The sequence below is a fragment of the Natator depressus genome, chromosome 10 (genome assembly GCF_965152275.1).
Source record: "Natator depressus isolate rNatDep1 chromosome 10, rNatDep2.hap1, whole genome shotgun sequence".
NCBI classification, from domain to species: Eukaryota; Metazoa; Chordata; order Testudines; family Cheloniidae; genus Natator; species Natator depressus.
In genome coordinates this window covers 31,423,957-31,437,146 of record NC_134243.1, presented here as the reverse complement: position 1 = coordinate 31,437,146, position 13,190 = coordinate 31,423,957, and the positions used below count along the sequence as shown (strand labels likewise).

The 13,190-nt window shown below is 46.0% G+C and overlaps 1 protein-coding gene across 1 annotated transcript; it reads right to left on the bottom strand.

The window, feature by feature from the left end:
* Window positions 1-1,335: 1,335 nt before the first annotated feature.
* LOC141994979 (hemoglobin subunit pi) lies at window positions 1,336-4,364 on the bottom strand. The gene is made up of 3 exons (XM_074965628.1): window positions 4,270-4,364; window positions 2,282-2,486; window positions 1,336-1,542 (listed from the first exon to the last, which is right to left on the bottom strand). Exons 1-3 carry the CDS (start codon window positions 4,362-4,364, stop codon window positions 1,414-1,416), a joined length of 429 nt encoding a protein of 142 aa, XP_074821729.1. The 3' UTR covers window positions 1,336-1,413.
* Between the last annotated feature and the right edge of the window lie 8,826 nt (window positions 4,365-13,190).

The window sequence follows — 13,190 nt, the reverse complement described above, 5'->3', positions numbered from 1 at the left end:
AAATGTCATATTGCATGTCTGTATTGGGGAAGTCAGCATGTTGCCCATGGAGCTGGAAATGAACATGGGGAAAGGGGCTGGATACAGATATGATGCCTTTCACCTCTATGTCTCGGGTTCCACCCGAGCCTCAGTCAGGAGTCTGGCTAGGCATCCTGAGAACGGGAATGTAATACAAAACCTTGCACCTTTGAGTCACCACTGACAAAGTCACTAACCTCTGGCAGCTGTTTGGTGACCTGTGTACAATGAATTAGGACTGGACGTAATGGGAACTGTTGCTGGCAATCTGAGACTGAATCATGGAGACCAAACGAGAGTGGCCCATCTTGACCAGGGCAGGGTGGGATGCTGCTGCCCATCTAAAGATAGAGGACTTAATGCTCAAGACTGTCAATCTGGCAGCTCCCACCAGCACTGACTTAACTTGAAATATAAATGCATAAAACAGAACCAGGCTCTGAAGTCCTGCTAGAGACCTTTCCTCTGCTTTCACACAGCATCCCAGCTACACTTGCACTACAGTGGTTTTGTCTAGCCAGGCAAATCAGCTGGGGAGGGGGTGTCTCAGAGATACTGCCAGTCTGGCTCAGCCCAGGGTCCTCTTTGCCAGAGGAAAGATCCTGGGCTATGGTCAGCACCAGCACCAGAAGATACAAAGATCCCTGCAGTGGCAGTTTTGGTATAGCCTGCCCACACAGAAGTTTCTTCCTAGACCCTTTCATTAGAGACTGTCTTATTCCCTGAAGTAGGAGGGTTCTATGCCTTAAAATGTTGGGTTTGGGGGAATCTTATCTAATGTAACTTCCCTTTATCAAGGATGTATCTAATTATTTGTGAATCTGGGTAAGTTCTTGGCCTCAATGAGATCTTGTGGTAATGAGTTCCACAGGCAAATTGTGCAAAAAACATTTCCTTGTATTGGTTTTAAATTTGCTGCCCTTCAATTCAGTGTATGATGAGAAAAGGGTAAATAGAAGTGTTGTATGTGGATCCCTGATAATTAACCCCTTAGCATAGAATCATAGAATACCAGGGTTGGAAGGGACCTCAGGAGGTCATCTAGTCCAACCCCCTGCTCAAAGCAGGGCCAATCCCCAATTTTTGCCGCAGATCCCAAATGGCCCCCTTAAGGATTGAGCTCACAACCCTGGGTTTAGCAGGCCACTGCTCAAACCACTGAGCTATCCCTCACCTCTCTTACAGGGAATGTCAGAACACCTCCCATTATGAATAATAATGTGTGGCTGGAGCCAGTAAAGATTAAAGCACAGAGATCATGATGGCTAATTGGCATATTTATTGACTTTTTGTTAAGGACAAAACCCATGTGTGGGGATTCATGAAGCGTGCATGATGAGAGATGGGCATTCCACTCCTAGCTGCCATAGCCTCATACTCCAAGGAGACAGTTTATCTGTACTTCTCAGTCAGCACCGAAGTAATCTTGGACAGGAACTTGTCCCATGCAGCATGGACTTCTGGGGTGAAGTCGCTGGGAAAGTGGGCAGCCACGGAGCACAGAATGCAATGGGAAAGCAGCTGCAAGAGAAAAGAACAGGAGGAAATCAAATGGAACTGCCTGAAATAACATTCCTCTGGCTAGTGAGACTCTGGTCTTTGAAGAATCAAGCAGGAATCTCCTTGCTAGTTACACAGAGTCACCTCATGTGGATATGAGCTATTGGCTAAGAAATCCACCTTCTGGACTAGAGAGAAGACATTGCTTAACATTGCTCCCTCTTTCCCCTCCACAAAAGGAGAATACAAAGTAACTGTGAATAACCCTTGCATTTATAGAAGGCTTTTCATGCAGGAACCTCAGAGCCCTTGGCCAAGAACTGTCAGTATCATAATCCCCATTTTAGATGGGGAAGATGAGGCACAGAGATGTGATGTGACCTGCCCAAGATCACACAGTGAGTATATGGCAGAACCAGAGCTACTCATTCCCAGACCAGTGCACAGCCTCCCGGACCACAGCTGCACTCTCAGGATTGACTGTTCCCAGCAAAGGCAGGAGTCTTAGCCAGCCCAAGACGGACCAGCCAAGGACTTCCACAGCCACTCTGATTAAAGTGAAGCTGCAGCCACATTTCCAAGGCTCAGCATGATAACAGCTTCACCGCTGAGCTGCAAGGCTTCGTCCCTGCCACACTCTGCACTATATGGGAAAGTATTCAGTGCTTAAGCTCCCATCAGCTGAAGTGGCCTGGGCCCACTGACTCAGTAACCAATGGACTCTCTTCACCCTCTGCACTGCATGTAGGAGTTCACTCACCTTGAAGTTCACCGGATCGACTCGGAGGATGTAGGCATGCAGCTCGCTAAGTGTGGCCAAGGCACCTGTAATGTTATCGATGTTCTTGACAGCCTCACCAATAGCACCCAGGACCTTGGAGCCATGGTCATGAAGCTGAGTAGAACCTTGGCTGAGATCGAAATGAGGAAAATAGGTCTTGGTCTGGGGGAAGCTTGAAAAAAGCCTGGAAGAGAACATTAGAAATGGCTTCAGCAATGGAAATTGCACTGAGCAGCTGACACTGAGAAAGGGGGAGCCATGACCCTGGATAAACACTCCATTCTGCTCTTCTAGTCCAAAGCATTAGAATGGATTAGAGAAAATCTGTGATCCTTAGACTGTTAATGCCCTACTCTGTAACCTGTTCTAAACCATGAGCTGAACTGGTGCGGGAATATTCAAATGTTACAGGCCAGCAGTTCCACAGAAGCAGTTTGTAACCTTATTTCTCTATTTTAGGAAAAGAATGATATCAGACCAAATTCATCCCTGGTATAACTGCATAAATCAATGGAGTCACACCAGGGAGGATTCTAACCCACAGTGAATAATCAGATGTAGTGGGATCCTAGAGGCAAATGTAGATTTACATGCTGAAATGTATTTTAAACTTACTTTCTTTTCTTCTTTGAACTAAATAACCTAATACCTCCACACAGCCACCTGCACCTTCCGTAGTATATTTTCTTCAGCAGAACCAAGTTTTATTTCCTAATGATAGTTAGTAAAATCCATAACCTTACAGTGAATACTCTATATACAGAGATATTTCATTGTCCAGAATCTTTGCTTTACCCACTATAAGTGGGGCTATACATCCAGAAAGGACCATCAAAAGATTTAAAATTAACAGGCTGAATAACACAAACCTGGGACTATTCTTTGCCTGAATAAACCAAGCCTGTTCAATCAACTTCCAGGTTCTTTCCCTTCCTTTGTGTCATCTTATTTAGTTGATTAGCTTTGGGTGGATTTCTGCTGGAAGGGGTGGGTCATCCCCAAACTTCAGCTGGGTTTATTTGAAATGGGATGTTTGGAGGAAAACACCTTCTTCACTTAACATAAACTTCACTTCACATAAAATACAATTTCCCAGTTCTGCCAATAAAGGCTATATAGTTGTATTTACAGCAAACCCTCCGTGGACCTACAAGTCCATTTGGTTTAAAGTGATATACACTTCTAGGAGATAGTTACTTCTCCTACTAATCTGTTACACATCAAATGGAATGTTGAGACATGTTTCAAGCAATCCGCTTGAATGCCCTGTATATTATCCATTCTCAAGCATTGCTCAGTACTTGCCAATATAAATTGCATCACTCACATAATAAACCCCACATCGATGCCTTCTTTTTTCATGTTCAGCTCATAAAAATGATAACCTTTGCATTTGGCAAGGTATTATCTGGGTATTAATGACAGAGTGGATTCACTCTCCTGAACTCCTCTCAGCTGGCATTCATGGAAAGTGCTATACAAGTGAATAGAAAATTCCTTCTTTCTTTAGAAACCATCCAGTAGGATTTGATAGCAGGAATATTATTCTCTGATAAAGTCTAGAGTTTTAGAGTAATTTCTGTAGAGCTCTACCACATTCTACTAGACTTTCCATGAAGGTTATTCTCCAAGAAAAGCTGAGGTCCTCAATCATCAATGTTTGAATGATACACTTCAAAATCTGCCCACTCAAGGGTGCCCAGTAGCCAACCATTATTGTCTCTGATTTCCCCAGGCCTCTGAATTACAGGCCCAGATTCACCCCTGGCAAAAGCAAGCACAGCTCAATTATTGTCAATGTTGCTAGGCCCACTTACACTAGTGGTGAATTTGGCCCACAGAATCTAATGAGCGTCTCAGGGCCTCATTCTGATCTCATTCACACAAGTTTTACACTAGAGTAAGTCTACCAGACTGAGATCAGAGACAGGCCCACAGTATCTAAGCAAAGATGCTGCATTGCTTACCTCTCCAGCGACTCAGTCCCAAGGGCATCAACTTGGGCAGCTATCTTTCCCCAAATGGCAACTACTGCAGCCTTCTCAGCTTGAGTCAGAGTCATCGCTGCTGGAGTTTGTGAGATCAGCCTTCTTACAATGGAAACTTGGACAGGTCTGTCATGATTGCCTTCACAGCCTCAGTTATAAAGGGGAAGGGGAGAGCAGAACTTGGCAGCTGTCCATTGTCATTGGTCACTTCTGGGACCCACCCAGTGACGTGGGGCTATCTTATCTCCCTATGAAACAATGCCTTGCCCTGCTCTGGATTGTACACTGGGAGGTTTTATCAATTTCTCACATCTTAAGCAGCAATGGGATGGCCAGGGGAAATGAACTGGCCGCAGGGGCACAGATGAGCAACCAAACAGTACTGGGGAATCATAATGACAAAGTGGAAAATGTCAGGCCAAAGAGCATGGAGGGAATCATCAACATGTTTTACAAACATGCTAAAAGGCTTGGAGAGAGGTGACAGCCGTGACAGATCACTGCTTTCCATATAATACATGGGGAGAGATCAGGATGTGCTAAATGCAGACTGTGGGTAAAATTCTGGCCTCGCTGAAGTCAGTGGGAGTTGCTCCTGCAAAGAATGATTTACTAATTATACAAGGACATTACTATATAGCACTAGTTAAAAAAATTACATCACTTCAGATCTAAAAACTTCTCATGAAAGTAGCAGTAGTAATGATACTTTGTACAAACACACATACACACATCTTGCTGAATTAAGTAGGGTTCCACAGAAACGTGTGTGTGTATGTGAAAATTATTATGATATACTACCTCTATATCTACAAAATGCTTCTGATCACTAGATTTCAAAGTGTCTGAACCATGTTGCCTTCTTGCAGTAAAATAGCAGGCACCCAGAAATCAGTTTCTGAAATCTATAATTCATTGGCATATAGGTATTTCTCTGGAGCTCATTGCTGGAGTATTTGATTCTTCAGGTCTTTCATTCCTTGACATATAATTATTACTATTATTTATCCCTTATATTGTGGGATAGCACAGAAGGCCCCAGTCGGGACTGGGAGCCCATTGTGTTCCATGCTGTACCAACACACAGGAGGACATGGTTCCTCCCTGGAAGAGCTCACAGCCTAAATACACAGACACAAGCAAGGTGCAGGGGAGTGAATGAGCAAGGGGATGGCTGGCATATGTCTAGAGTCACTAGGCAGCCAAGAGTGGCTGGAGGGATTGCCAGGCCCTGCAGTTAGATACAGCTTCAAAGAAATGCTCCTCTGGAGAAGAGTGCTGATGTGATTGCAAGAAGGAACCCCTTGTCCCTGTGCCTGTGACACAGGCTACAGCAGACCCATCTGCCACCAAGATCAACTTATAAAAGCAATGCACACAGCTCCCCTCACCCCGCCATACTGACAGCAGGCCACAGACAAGAAACTGCCACAATCAGAGAAGAAACTTGGACCAATGACTTCGGACAAAATGAACACCCTTGCACCTTGCCAAAACTGCAGCGTGATGATTCATATCCACAAGCCAGCCCCTGACAACTGCCCTTTCCCCTAGAAGGGGTTGGTCATCTGTGAATATCTATAATTTGTGGAGGGTCAGGAGAGATGATGTACAATCCCCTCCACCTTGTCGGGACATCATGTTTCACTGGGAAACTGTCTGAACCACAAGGTCTTCGGGGAATAGATTTAAACCCAATGGCTGCTGCTTTCTGGAGAAGGTAATTCTGCCTTACAGGGGACACCTTTCAGGGAACTAGTGGTGCTTGGGCCATTTGCGTGCCTCAGAGCTTGTCCAGATTAGGCAAATCTCCACTAATCGTAGAACAATAGGGTTAGAACGGTGTGATTACACCTGTGCAAGCCTCTAATGGAGACACACTGCACCAGTGCAAAGTGTGATTTGGCCCAGTGTGACCTACCCTGCAAGGGCTTGCCTGCACTATGGGCTTTTGCCGTGTGAGGCTGCACCAATGCAACCCCAGTGTGGATGTTCTGCACTGCTGTGAAACCAAAGTTAAGCACCCCAGTGTAATGTGTCTACACTGGGGGGTTGTACCATTGCAGATTTCCCCAATCTAGACAAGCCCTCAACAGGCTTCATTTGCTCCTCTAGCCAGAGCATTCAGTCCTCCTTCAGCTGTGGTGGATGCAGAGTTGGAAGTGCTTCCCACTAACTGCTCCTGGCTGCTAGCCTCGAAGGCAGCTAACTGCACTGTGATGCCACGCATCACTATGCAGGGCCCCCTGCCACTGGTGAGGCAGCAGGCTCTGTGCCTATGCTGTGGCAAGCATTGCTACTCAGGCCTGGAGCATGAGAGGCACTGCTGCTCCCAGACAGGCGCATACGATTAGCAGGTGTCTTCAGTTAATGGGGAGAGAGGCTGCCCAGCGCAGGAGGCTTCCCTTTGTGAGTGCTGGAGCTCTAGCAACAGTGAGTAGTGTAGTGAAGGCTGGTGGCTCGAGTGTTTCCATTCTGATCAGGCTGCAGTTGACTCTTGACTCTCCAAAGCCTTCACTGTTGGAATGGACATTTCCTGGGCCTGGTCTCTGCCTGTGGGTTTTTATTGTAAGTTTGAGCCCATTATGGTCACCATATTTGGCGTTGGGAAAGAATTTTTCCCCGGGTCAGATTGGCGGAGACCCTAGGGGGTTTTCACCTTCCTCAGCAGTGCGGGGCATGGGTCACTTGAAGCTTTAAACTGGTGTAAATGGTGAATTCTCTGCAACTTGACATCTTTAAGCCATGATTTGAGGAGTTCAGTAACTCAGCTGCAGGTTAGGGGTTTATTATGGCCTACAATGGGCAGGAGGTCAGGCTAGATGATCATGATGGTCCCTTCTGACCTCAAAATCTATGACTCTGTAATAATAAAACCTTGCAATATTTTTTTGAACCTTCCTGGTAGGGTAGTGGCTGGAGTGGGAATTTGGTCGGGAAACAGCCCTCATTGAGGAGAAATGTCTTTGAGTTTTCTGAGAATTGGTTTTGACTGGACAAAGGTACAAAACTCTGAAAATTGCCCTTTGTGCTTGTGCAGTAGGCTTTGAATGAGGCTTGGCATTTTCCAGATGGCTAAGTGAGCAACATCGTCAAAAATGCCCTGGACCCTCCCACTTACAATGTGCCCCAACGGGGCTCCCTGTGGACCCTTGGTACATTCAGTGCACACTATGTGAAGGAGATGAGTGATTCCTAGTGGCTCATGCCAAATAAAACCTTATGTGTTAGGGGGCACATCCAGCTCCTATCACCATGGAGGAGGCCTTATGTAGCAGCATGCTGGGGAGGGGAGGGGAGTGATGCATGGATGAGTGGTGGAGGTGGTAGAGTTAGAGCCAGATGATTGCTGATGCATCCTTCCATCTTCCCCAGTGCCCTGTGGGCTGAAGTAGAGAGGATCTGGCCCAGCTACTCAGGCTGAGCACTGGGCTCAGGACTCTGGAAGTGCTGAGCCGCACTGCATAAGTGACTAGTGCTTCCCTTGGAATTTCATTTATTACAGGCCTCCTCTCTATGCTTTATCTTTATTCCTTTCAAAATATTCTATACATGTGTTAAAATTATAGTGCACTCCAAAGCTAGGTCCCCTTAACTCTGCCCACTTGTGCGTATGGCATATGACACAGCCCTTAATTACATAATCACATACTCCAATATCCAGGAGACCTCTGCCTCATAAAGTTGGTGAGGAAGGCTGCACACAGTGCCGTTAATAAGAAAACTGGCATTAAAAAACATTTATTTTCTCCCTGGAAATTAAATCCTAATTTTAAAATGTTTTTAATAATGGCATTATTTGTAAATGGACACAATGTTCATGTATTTATATCCACGAGTCCCCACTCCACTTTCTGCATGCTACAATCTGCACAGAGGGCCAAATTCTTTTCTCAGTCACAGGACTACCTCCATTTACTTCACTGCAGATGTCCCTGGGAACAGAATTGGTGGAGAATAATGCAGGGCTTCTCAGGGTCCCTCCCTCATTCACTGTTCACTACCCAACCTGAGCACCAAAGAGGCAGGAGCCCTGCAGAAATCATTGTCTGTGATCACATAACTAAGGATAGTACCATAATGTGCAGCCACTGAGGTCAGAGTTACAGTTGCATTGGAGACCTGAGTATGGTTTTTTCTGACATTTGGGTGCTGACCCATGAAACTTTATTTAATGTCATTGTCATTTTTACAGAATTACCATCATGTCACCCAAAAAGGCAGAGCAGAAGCAAAGAGCATGTGGCTTAGTTGTGAGGAATTCACCCATGTGCCATGGAACGCCGCTACACTGGAGAGGGTTGCTGGGGTTGTGTGTGAACATCACAGCACCAGAGCCAATTATCATTGCACTATGGTTTGCTGTCTTTTAAATAATTAAAAACATCACCCTGAGCAGTTGGGCTCTATCCCCAGTGTGGTAGGAAGACAGCTAAGAGGGGAAGGGTGACTAAGTGGTTAATTTGCTACACTGTGATACAGATGAGCTGAGTTCAAGTCCTGCTCCTGAACAGGCTCTTTGGGTGAGTCACTTAGTCTCTCTGTGCCTCAGTTCCCCATCTGTAAAAGGGGAATAATGATACTTGAGATTTTCTGGTATAGAGGAGGTCAGACTAGATAAATATTATGGACCCTTCTGGCTTTAAGACCTATTAACCTGTGGGGCCCCAGCAGTCTCTCCTCTTGAAGCTGTAGCTAAATAATGAAAGAGTGGTTAGACCCAGGGTATCTCTCCTCCCAGCTGGATGTCCTAGCCACTGGACTACAGACCCATTCCAATTTGCATGCTCTCTTTCTCCCTGGCCCAACAACTGTTCCCCTGTGAATTAATACTTAAATAGTCATTGGTGAGGGAGAGGGAGAATTGTAATGACTCTGAGTGGTCATGGCACCCACTTGGGAGGTGGGAGACTCTGAGTCCAGACCCCCTGTTTCAATGGCTATTTAATTATTTATCCACAATGGAACAACTTCAACAGGAGACACTGAGGAACACCCCTCCCCAACTTATCAGACTCTCCCAAAGCCCAGAGGTTAAACCGTGGTCTTGAAAAGGGGGAGATCCCCCTTCAAATCCTTTCTCCTCCACTGCCAGAGAGGGGGGAATTGAACCTTGTGAGTTCAAGGTTCTAACCACAGGGCTAAAAGTTATAAGTTGGGCAGCATCTCCTCCTCTAGCCATTTTCTACGGAGTAAGACAACTGCCCAACTCATTCCCCCTAGAAACACCTTAGGTACCTAGGCCACCTGATTCCAGGCAGCAGGTTCCCGTTACCAGCTCACTAAGCAGAGACAGGCACCTAGCTCTAAGAGGGGCAGGATTTAGCACACACTCCTCTGGTGAGCATCTGCCATTGGCTAGCTTAGATGGCTCTGCACCTAGCATGCTGACTTTGTGGCTTGCATTCTAAGATGCCTATCTATCTGCTCATTTTGTACAGGGGATGGAGGTGCCTAAATTGGCTTCATAGACGGTGTTTTTCCTGGATTTTAAAGGTGCCTAAAAGTTAGGCATTGTGATGCTCTATGTCGCAACACTTAAGTCCCTTGGGGATCCCACTTAAGTGACTTGCCCAAAAAGACTCAAGCAGTCTGATGTAGAGCAAGGAACTGAACCCAGCTCGCCAAAGTCCAAATTGCGAGCTACGATCCTCACACCTGAACGAGTCTTCCTCTCTTCCCAGGAGCCTTGCTTGCTGGCTGGGGACACAGCTCACTAATGTGTAGCTCCACTGTATTTTTTGTGCTTTTTTTCCATACGTCACACGGTGGGAATTTTTACAAGGGAATTTGTATGAAGCAGAGTTTCATTAAAACAAAACGCACCAAACCGTGACTGTTCCAATTAACTCCTGACCACTAGAACTGCAATGAGTCAAGACCTCCAGTCAGCAGAAAAGCAAGGACAATGCTTCATTTGTTCACCTCACAGATTACATGTGTGTGTATACATTATGGGATTTCCCTTTGTGGGGACCAAGAACTCAATTTTGCCAAAGATCCTGTGGAAGTAAAAAGTGAAGCTGAGCTGCAGAGATAATGCATAACAATTAGCGTGCTAGATCTTCAAAGCACAGTATATATATATTTTCTCCCCACGAGATTCCAACTTAATGACTTATATCTTTAAACACTAGGAGTAGTTTGTGTGTGTGTGCACATGCGAGTATCAACAGAAAGAATACCTTGTTACGTGTTCTATATATTTTACATATATTGTGACAGGGTCAGGCCAGATGGCTACAGTAGAGTAACAGAAGGCAGATATATTAGCCCCAGGTTAAGTAGGTCCCTTCCCCTGGGTAAGGTAACAGGGAAGGTTCCAGAACAATTAGGAACCTTCTGGAGACAATTAAAGACAGGCTGATTAGAACACCTGCAGCCAATCAAGAAGCTATTAGAATCAATTAAGGCAGGCTAATCAGGGCACCGGCGTTTAAAAAGGAGCTCACTTCAGTTTGTGGTGCATGTGTGAGGAGCTGAGAGTGAGAACGTGAACTGTTGGAGGACTGAGGAGTACAAGTGTTATCAGACACCATGCGGAAGGTCCTATGGTGAGAATAAAGAAGGTGTTGGGAGGAGGCCATGGGGAAGTAGCCCAGAGAGTTGTAGCTGTCGCACAGCTGTTCCAGGAGGCACTCTAGACAGCTGCATTCCACAGGGCACTGGGCTGGAACCCGGAGTAAAGGGCGGGCCCGGGTTCCCCCCAAACCTCCCGACTCCTGGTCAGACACAGGAGGAGTCGACCTGGACTGTGCATTCAGAAAAATGGCCAAGCTGAGGGCTGCCATGAAGCTCCAAGGTGAACAAATCTGACCCACCTTAGAGCAATAAGAGCAAGACCCACCAAGGTAGAGGAGGAACTTTGTCACAACTGGTGTCAGAAGAGGGATTTGGTGTACACAGCGCGGCGGAAGAAGGAGGGTGTTTGGGAAAAAAAAAAGGGGGAGAGGGTCTATCTTTATTTTTTTCACCACAATGGAGGAGGTAGTGCGGGCACTGATACAAGCCACAGCTGCCCAGCAGGAGGCTACCTGTGTCCAGGCAGCTGCCCAACAGTAGGCAGAGTGGCTGCAGCAAGAGACTAATCTCCTGCTGATGGACCAGGCTGCTCAAGACCGGGCTATGTTGCGGGAACTGGTAAACCAGGTAAAGGCCCTTACAGAGCTGAACCGCAGCCATGATGGGATGCAGATCATGCGGGCCAGCAATTGGCTGCAGAAAATGATGCGGGAGGATGACATAGAGGTGTACCTCCTGGCCCGTGAGAGGACAGCCCTGCGGGAGGCTTGGCCCCAAGAACAGTGGTCTGGCATCCTTGCTCCATTCCTGTGTGGGGAGGCCCAGAAGGCCTACTATGATTTGCCTGAAGAGGCTGCGGCAGACTACCCCCAGCTGAAAGCAGAGATCCTGGCCAGATCTGGGGTAACGACTGCAGTGCGGGTCCAGCGATATCATGAGTGGAGGTACCAGGAAAACAAAACCCCACGGTTCCAATTATACGACCTCATCCATCTCGCATGAAAGTGGTTACGAACTGCTCTCCCCAGCAGCAACTCTTCTACGTCCTCTTTCCTGGTAAGCTCTCTCTAACCAACTCTCCTGCAAATTTCCTCTCCTTAGGAGCTTCTTCTCTGATCTGAGCCCCTGACTGAGCTTTCATAAACCTTTATTAGGCCTAGATGTTCCTTAACTAATTAACTGCCACCCAGCCACTAGGTAGTTAACTACTCATGTGGCGCTGAGTTGGTCCATTCTCCTTAGAGGAGCCTGTCTCAGGTAGGTTGGGTGCCTGAGCCTCTGATGGATCAGCTACCCTGTAACAGGCTTATTAGACTTTTTGCTTGAATTTAACTACAGCCTCTCCCAGATGTAAATGACAAGCATACCTGTAATTTCTTATCTTTTTAAAAATTAATATTTTGCTTCACAGAAGACAAACTGTGAAATTGTAGCACAGTTAACACAGTTCTGGGACACAAATAATGCTCTTTGGAGATAATACGCCTGCTCTTTAATCACTCTCAAACAAATATCTCACTTGGGCAACATCTGCTCCTGCTACAATCTTTATCATCCGCCTCACAGAGAACGGCAAGGCAGATAAAGCACTCAACAGTGTGTCCATCCACCCCCTGGCCACCCATTTCTCTTTGTATGCAACCTCTGAAAGGGGATCCTGCATTGTTAAATCCATATTTAGTATGTATTACTTTGTTGCTCAAAGCCTTCTTAGTCTTTTTTAAAGTAGCTGAATATAGCAAATTGATACCGAGAAGTTTTTATGCAAGGTATCCAGATGAAAATACAGATCCTTTTCCATTGTAATCCCTGATAATGGACATTGTCCTGATCCCAATTAAAATTCCTGAATATGAACTGGAAATTGTTTGGCAAACATAGAACTGAAAATAAACATTAAGGGTAAGAGGAGTAGTATCAAGTGACCTACAACAGGCAATAATGTTTTCATTAATGATCTAGAGAAAGGTATAAATTCAACAGGGATTGCATTTGGTAAGAAAAGCTAAATCAGAGGTTCAGACCCAAAGTGCACAGAAAGCCAGAGAGATCGTAACAGTGGAGTTTGGGCAATAAGATCAGTTCTAATGAATGCTATATCCAAGGAAAGGAAGTATCAGCAGATACTTGTCACATTTTGATACAGGAAATTCTCCCCCATGGATTTCAGTCTGGAGTGTATGAAATGAGTCTCATTGTGAGGGTCACAGGCCTTGCGCTAGGGCAGGGTGTCTGGGGGCATTCTTTCCCTTGGGTGGCTGATCTGTTAGCAAGAGGCAATGACACAGGACTGGGGGAAGGGAGCTGAGGCATGCAGAAAGAACAGGTGATGCTTCTGCTAGACATTATTCAGGGATGTACTGAAATGCTGGCCACGT